Source organism: Rhincodon typus, chromosome 22, assembly GCF_021869965.1.
Source record: "Rhincodon typus isolate 14 chromosome 22, sRhiTyp1.1, whole genome shotgun sequence".
NCBI classification, from domain to species: Eukaryota; Metazoa; Chordata; class Chondrichthyes; order Orectolobiformes; family Rhincodontidae; genus Rhincodon; species Rhincodon typus.
This window is the reverse complement of record NC_063353.1, coordinates 47,851,667-47,860,128: the sequence shown is the minus strand read 5'-3', so window position 1 is coordinate 47,860,128 and position 8,462 is coordinate 47,851,667. Positions and strand designations below refer to the sequence as shown.

Here is an 8,462-nt window from a genome sequence, read left to right as displayed (position 1 = left end):
AGAGAGAGAGAGAGAGAGAGAGAGAGAGAGAGAGAGAGAATGCGAGAGAGAGAGAGAGAGAGAGAGAGAGAGAGAGAGAGAGAGAGAGAGAGAGAGAGAGAGAGAGAGAGAGAGAGAGAGAGAGAGAGAGAGAGAGAGAGAGAGCGAGAGAGAGAGAGAGAGAGAGAGAGCGAGAGAGAGAGAGAGAGAGAGAGAGAGAGAGAGAGAGAGAGAGAGAGAGAGAGAGAGAGAGAGAATGCGAGAGAGAGAGAGAAAGAGAGAATGCGAGAGAGAGAGAGAGAGAGACACAGAGAGAGAGAGAGAGAGAGAGAATGCGAGAGAGAGAGAGAAAGAGAGAATGCGAGAGAGAGAGAGACACAGAGAATGCGAGAGAGAGAGAGAAAATGCGAGAGAGAGAGTGAGACACACAGAGAGAGAGGGAGATGAAGTGAAAGATAGAGAGAGCTAGAGAAAGAGGGAGAAGGGGGAGAGTAAACAGGACACCAGGTGAATGAGAGAAATAGAAACATCGAGAGTGCGAAAGCAAGGAAGAGAGAGCAAGGAGAAACAGAGAGAGGTATGGGGAGAAATAAAAAACACCAGGAGGGAGGGAAAAAAAGAAAAGAAAATGGGAGCTTGAATGTTTTCATTATTTAAAGGCAGCCATTTTAACATGAGTGAATTGGTGCATACAATTGTTCTCATTGCCATATGTTGTAATGTTAATACTGTGACGTGTCACTACATGTATGTTAGATTCAGCAACAGCAGGTCAGTTAGCTCAGTTGGATGGAAAGCTGGTTTGGTGATGCCAACAGCGTGGGTTTGACTCCCATTACCGCGAGGGTAACCTCTCCCTTCACTGAGGCATGATGACCCTCAGATTAAGCTGTAAAATAAAGGAGAAGAATTAGGCCATTCCACCACCATTCGCTCTTTCTAAAGAGAGAGTGGAACTATGGCAACTTGACTTTTTATTCAGCGATTGCAATGAATACCTTGGTACAGAGATTTCTCCTTTGCCATCCTTTCCCGGATTACATCTTATTGTTATGACAGTTCCACGCCCATTTTCACACGATGTTGTTGACAGAGATGACCTGCAGTAATAAATCAGACAACAAGCCCCTTCAGGCTTTACCTCAAAATCCTCCATGCATGAACCAGTCTGAACCTGACCCAGAGTCAGCAAAAGAACATCCGAAAAAACAAAAACAATCTGTGACCTTCACAATAATTGGAAGTCTGATATGAAATGAAAGGGACACAAGGTTTCTCACTCTGCTCGGAACAGCATGAGGAGAGAATGGCATCCAGCCTCCTATTTCAATCAGAGAGCATGAGGATCGGTTTGCATATGGTTGGGTCAGGTTTTGGCGGGGGGGGGGTCTATGATGGGGGATGAAAATGGTTTTGTATTTGGTAGTAAATCGCATTGTCCTACTTAGTTACAAAAATTTACCAAAACACAATCAGAAGTGACAACCCTCCTGTTTTAAAAATTTGTTTCTGGTACGTGGGTGTCACTAGGTGGGTCCAGCATTTATTGCCCATCCCTAGTTGCCCCTTAAGATGGTGGCGAGCTGCCTTCTTGAACCAATGTAGTCCACCTGGTGTAGGTTGACCCATAATGACCTCAGGGATGGAATTCCAAGATTTTGACCTAGTGGCGGTGAAGGAACAGCGATATATTTCCAAGTCAGCATTATGTTTAACTTACATCTTTTTCATTATAACTCTTACAATGCCTTTGAAGAATCAAATTGCTCAAGACAAAACATTTTACAAACTACAGAAATTTGGCAAATAAATAAAATGGAGGTTAAGTCACTGTATTATGCTTCCTCTCCACATTGGGAAGCACTCAGTTGTTGTGGTTGTAGTGGGGTTCAGAAAGACAGTGTGTGGAAAATCACCCTTCAGTTGTGTTCTGTACATTACCAAGAACTATCAAGCTGCACAGATTGATGAGTACTCTCAACACACTCTGTCCACTTACATATAGAAGAAATGAATATCGGGTATGTGGTTTGTAGGGGCAGGAAATAGATTTGGTCTCGCAGTAAAATTTTGCACAGATGTTTCAACAGTTGCACCTGGTAAAACACAAGTTTCAAATATTTAAATGCAAAGTATGAAAAAACATTGGTTTATTAGTTTTCAGTGTTACTGAGGAATTAATCAGGCAACAACCTCCAGTGAGTGAACATTCACAATTAAACCTGGAGCCACATAGTTGATGTTTCTGGTTACACTGCTCATTCAGTCCACCATATCAGTCTATCAAAAAAACTGGCATTGAAAGACATGGAGCAGAATAAAGTTACAGTATTTATCTTAAAAGTACATGTTAAATTCACAGAAAAGATTAACATTTACCCATTCTAGGACTTTAATTTTCATGTTAAGAATTAATGACCTCTGAACAACATCTCCGGTGCTGAAAATTAACTTCTAACGAGTACTGCGTTTTATTCCTTCAGACTGTAATTATTGCTAGAGATGTTTTAGAGATGCCATTTTATTTTATATTGACTTTCTTTTCAACTCAGAATTCCATCTCCTTTTCCCCTCTCTTTTGTAAGACTTCTTTTTTTTTAATTTTTGGACTATTGACCGAAAATGAGAAAAATGGAATCTGTCTTTAAAATGGGCAGAAAGTACAAGGAGTTGTTTGTAACTTGGAAAACACAAGTGAAGTGATCAATGCACACTTCTGGGGACATTAAGTCCAAATGCTCTGCCACCATTTGTTGTGGGACCAGGAGAGCTCAGCATAGTAATAACCATTTGACTGGTCGGGCTGCAATTTAACACTGACCGTGTGAAGACAGTGCAAGAGAGAGAAGTAAGGAGACCTCCAGAAGCTATCTGTATTGATCTCTCTCTCCTCTTTCTCTGCAAAGTTTCATTCTTGAATGTTCTTATGAACGAGCAGAAAAGCTACAGGCAGACAAACTGCAAGAAATAATTCTAAAGCACAATCAAGGTCCAACCAAGCAAGCAGTGAACTATAAGACTGATCATCGCTGAGTAATAACTAATGAGGCATCATCAAAGGATTGAGGATTGGGAAACACACAAATCCAGGTTTGTGATTATGGTCTGGTGATACAGAACTGCATTATTCTTAATATTGTGTCCATCTGCTCGTAATATTTCGGTTTTTGACTGATTTTTTTTTCTGTTGTGTTTGTTAGTGCATTAGCATGTGTGTGTCTGTATTTGTATGTGCTTGTATGTGCGTGTGTGAGTGTGAGGTAACATTTAAGATACCCAAGTTAGAAATCCCATTCTTCTTCATTTCAAAAAGTGTTAACATAAATGGAATTATTTTTTACTGTTACTGATGGAATCTGTTGTGGTTTATTTTTATCATGCGAAATTAGAATTAGATTTTATTGTCACATGCACTCAAGTACAGTGATATAGGCAGTGAAAACTGTATACAGTCGCTGTTCTGGGTGCCATCTTAGGTACAAAGGTACCTAGCTACAAAATCTTAGGTAAAAGTGGAAAAATAAAATAAAAGTTACAAGTTCAACATTATAGTCCTTCTTAAGTGTTTAACATGGGTCTGGATCCAGGCTCTTTCACCCCAACACTGGGATCCATCATCAACACGAAGCAGACGACCATGAGCCCCTGCACCATGATGCCACTGCAGAACCGTGTCGCCATTCTTCAAAGCCAATTTGCTTCAACTGATGCCATGAGTCTGTGCTGGGGCTGATCTCAGCAATACAGCCACCGTTAAAGCTGTTGGGTCCCTCATTGGGCGCTGGGCCCAACCTCTCCTCCCTCCACCACCGCCGGGAAGAAACCTCACATCAAACTTGCTGAAGCTGCTGAGTTCTCCACAGAATTAGGTCAAAGTAAGAAAAAAGCAATGAAGGAAGAGGAAAGAAAAAAGTAAAAGCCGACAGAACAGATGATCTCCGGGTAGGAGCCAGACATTGCGTTGCTACTGGACCGCCGACATCTTGAACCGGGAACAGTCAGTCAGAGGTGAATGGGGATTTCAGGTACTAATTCATCATGTTGTCATAAACCTGAGAAGAATGGGGTCTAATTTCCAGCTCAATATCCCAGTGGGTCAGGACGCTTCACATCATTTTCTCTCTGTGTAACTTGGCACTCAGTTTAAATTTTAACCTACACCTCCATGCCCTCAGTAGGATTTTGTCAATCTGACTGGTTAAGGTGAAATGATGGTGTGAATTTTGCATCGCCTCCACATCCCCCAACCTCCTGGGGCCCATATAAAATAAAACTAGCAGCCAGACCAGTGCTAGCTTACACAGCCCCAAGCGGTCTCCACTTTACAGGAGGTAAAGATAACTGACCCACACTTAGGCCTAATCAGGCCTTTAAAACAACAACTAAAGGCTATTCAAGGACCTCATTCTCCTCTGCCTCTTGGATATAGAGTGGGGAAAGAAACATAATCGCCAGCCTACACCTCTACCAGCTCGGAGAGAAAGGTGGGAAGGAAGGCAGGAAGTGTGAGATGTTGAGGGGGCGGGGGGGGGTAGGGTGGTGTGGAGAACTAAGGAGCTATTCCTTGTATCCATCAGAGGTACATCAACACCCTCCCACCCTGCCGCCCCCCCCCCCCCTCAAAATGGTAATCACTCCTGTTGTGGCTCCTACACCTTGCCAAATCCTCCACACTCCCAAATCTCTGGAACACAACCACCGCTCCCCCCTTGCCAGGGTCCCCATTCCCTCTCCAACAATAATCTCCAGACTTGGATCCAGAATCCTTCCTATTCACAAGATTCCTATTGGTCCCAACAAGGATCGTCACTTGTTTCTGCAGTTAGCTGGGCAATTGGATTGGCTGGCAGCTACCTGAGGGAAGAACTTCCTGTGCCTAGGGGAGGGACTTCCTTCGGTCACATTTTGACCAACCCCTGGGGCAGTATCCCAAAGGCAGTCAGATCAGTTGGTGCCAAGTGCCTTCTCAATTGGAGTGGGGCAGGAGGGTGAGTGAAGTGAGTGATACTCCTACCACATAAAATTCATCCAGGTCTTACTTTCCCTGTTCATACACATCCCAAATCCCTCTCGATAATGTCACACCATTCAAAATGTCCAATCGCTGCAGCTTCCGTGGAAATACTCCCAGAAACTCTTGTGTGTCTAAGTGCAATAAATGACTGCCAAATAACGATTATTGCTGACCACAGAAAACCAAATCATCCCGAAAAGTAATTCACTCGGTGCGGTTCCCAACTGTGGTTTACACTTATATCATACGCTTAATGTCTAACTTTATATTAACACAACAGAGAGAACACAGCAGTGCAGAGGGATGTGGTTATTTCTATATAATTACAAAAAGTCAGCACGCACTTACAGCAACTAATAGGAACATGAATGGGAAACTGGCCTTTATTACAAGAGGTTGAAGTGTAAGAGTAGGGAGAGAGAACCTAGAATACTGCTTACAGTTTTGGTTTCATAGAATCCCTACAGTGTGGAAACAGGCTATTTGGCCCAACAAGTCCACACCGTCCCTCTGAAGAGCCTCTCATCCAGACCCATTCCCCTATCCCTACCCCTGATTTCCCATGTCTAACCCACCTAATCTACACATCCCTGAACACTAGGGTAATTTAGCATGGCCAATCCACCCTAACCTGCACATCTTTGGACTGTGGAAGGAAATCACAGTACCCGGAAGAAACCCATGCAGACACGGGGAGAATGTGCAAACTCCACACAGACAGTTGCCAGAAGCTGGAATCAAACCCAGGCCCCTGGCGCTGTGAGGCAGCGGAGTGATAACCACTGGGCCACCGTGCCACCCCATTTCCTTCCTTAAAGAGGGATATGCTTGCATTGGAAGCAGTTCAGAGAAGGCTCATCGCACTGATTCCTGGATTGAAAAGTTGTAAATCAGAGTGTTACCAATTTTTCTAGATGCACCATTCTCTCCAGATGCACCACAGCTGGGTACGGTAACTATTCTCCCCAGGACGATAAGAAACTACGGACAACTGTGAACACAATCCAGTTCTTCATGCAAGACAACCTTCCATCCACTGGCTTCATCTATACTTACCACTGTTTCGGAAAGGCAGCCAACATGATCAAAGACCACTCCGGTCCCGCTTATAATCTCTTCCATCGAGCAGAATATATAAAAGCTTAAACACACATGCCAACAAATTCAAGAACAGCTTCTTCCCCACTGTTATTAGACTTCTGAATGGACCTCTCAAATTTTAAATTTAATATTGATCTCACTCTTTGTACACTTTCTTTGCAGCTGTAACATTGTATTTTTCGCTCTGTTCTATTACCCTAATGCACTTTGTATAGCATGATCTGCCTGTACCACTCACAAAACAAAACTTTTCACTGTACCTAGATACATGTAACAATAATAAATCAAATCAAAAAAGAAAGTCATGGACTTTTGCAGAGAGTTCCTGATGCAGGATAACTGTCCATCTGAAGTTTTAACTTCCAAGGAAATTCCCATATAATCAGTGCATCAGGACTGATATGGTACGTCCTATCTCTGACTATGCAGAGACTGGAAGATCTGGACCATCACATACTGGGAAACACAGATCACACATCCTACTGAATTAAATGTGACATGTTCTAACATTCTGGTAAAGAAACCTCTCCAATTCTGCCCTAAAATTACTCGACTGTCACTGACCTAGAAAGGCATCAGCCAGACTGATAGACTGAGACGACAGTGCAGTTCGGAAACTCCTCCCGTCTGAAGGAATGATAGTTGATTGGCACAGAAAAGAAGCAACAGAATTGCTCAACTCATTGGGATCGCTCTGTACATCTTGGACTGTTACATCAGTTACATTATCGGAGCAAATGGCTATCTTTTTCCCCTACAAAGAGAGACAGGAATTCAAACAGTTCAGCTTGAGACAGAATTTTAATAAATATCTGAAACTAATTACTTTATGGAAAAAAATGACTTTAACCAGTTGTGGATCCCACAACATGTAAAATCAGGGATTGTTTTATTGAGAAATTAATACCCAGAAATTGAAAACACTGTAATCAAATACATACTGTGATACTCAAGTAATTTTAACAATGTTTAGGATAAAATGGTCAAAGATTTTAGATTGGTATAATTGCTAATGTTCCTCAGATATCACTGACTGTAATGTGTGTACACAGCATTAAAGGGGGTTAGAATTTGCATTCAAAAGCAAATTCCATGTCCACAGGACGTCCCAAAGTGCTTGAAAGCTAATAGAATACTTCTGGAGACAAAGGAGTACTCAACAAATGGCAGGACACTAAGAAGCTCAGAACAGCAGAGAGATCTTGGGGTGTTTGTCCACAAATCATGGTGGCTCAGTGGTTAGCACTGCTGCCTCACAGTGCCAGGGACCCGGGTTTGATTCCAGCCTCGGGCGACTGTGTGTGGAGTTTGCACATTCTCCCCGTGTCTGCGTGGGTTTCCTCCCACAGTCCAAATATGTGCAGGCTAGGTGGATTGGCCATGCTAAATTGCCCATAGTGCTCAGGGATGTGTAGATTAGGTGGGTCACAAGGGAACGGGTCTGGGTGGAATGCTCTGAAGTTTGGTGTGGACTTGTTGGGCCGAAGGACCTGTTTCCACATTGTAGGGATTCTATGAAATCCCTGATGGTCGCAGGACAGGTTAAAAGGGAAGTTAACACAAGAGCAGGGAGATTATGTCAGGGCTTTGCAGGACTTGAGTCAGGCCACAGTTAGAGTCCTGAGGATCTGGTCTCCACACTATAGGAAGGATGTGATTGCACTGGAGGGGGTGCAGTTGAGATTCACCAGAATGTTACCTGGGATGCAGCAGTTTAGCTATGAAGAGAGCCTGGATAGGTTTGGGCTGTTTACTTCACAGCAGAGAAGGCTGAGGGGATGCTGATAGAGGTGAAAAGATTATGAGAGGCATGCCTGAGAAGGTAGCTGAGGCAGGAATCCTCACAACTTTAAGAAGTACTTGGATGAACATTTGAAGTGATTAAGGCTACGGGCCATGTGTTGGAAAGTGGGACTAGTGTAGATTCAGTGTATCTTTGGTGGTAGCGATTCGATGGGCTGAATGGCATCTTTTGTACCGTATGATTCAATGATTCAATGAATTGTAGTCATCGTTCCACATTGAAAATGTGGTAATAAAACTATAACATTGCAAGCTCCAATGAACAGGGGACTTCCAAAATTCAAAACCAGAATGTGGCCCCATAAATATAAAACACTCTTTAATCATGAAAGAGTAAAATTTTGCACATCATAAAATCTGATGACATCAGTTCAGATTGCAATTTCTTTGCACAGTTCAGTGTTAAACTGATTTGAACACAGAAATATACAAAATACAAGCATTTAAACTCAGAGATAGTAAGAACTGCCGATGCTGGAGTCAGAGATAACACAGTGTGGAGCTGGAGGAACACAGCAGGCCAGGCAGCATCAGAGGAGCATTTTCTGAAGAAGGGTCCCGACCC

The 8,462-nt window shown here is 43.0% G+C and overlaps 1 protein-coding gene across 1 annotated transcript in view; it reads right to left on the bottom strand.

Moving 5' to 3' along the window:
- elapor2b (endosome-lysosome associated apoptosis and autophagy regulator family member 2b) overlaps positions 1-8,462 on the bottom strand; it is a 69,888-nt gene that overhangs the window by 13,092 nt on the left and 48,334 nt on the right. The window contains exons 16-18 of the mRNA XM_048610015.1: positions 6,659-6,848; positions 1,979-2,075; positions 978-1,079 (exon numbers count right to left, since the gene is read on the bottom strand). Of these exons, the coding sequence (XP_048465972.1) occupies positions 978-1,079; positions 1,979-2,075; positions 6,659-6,848 (389 nt within the window). The remainder of the gene's footprint in view (positions 1-977; positions 1,080-1,978; positions 2,076-6,658; positions 6,849-8,462) is intronic.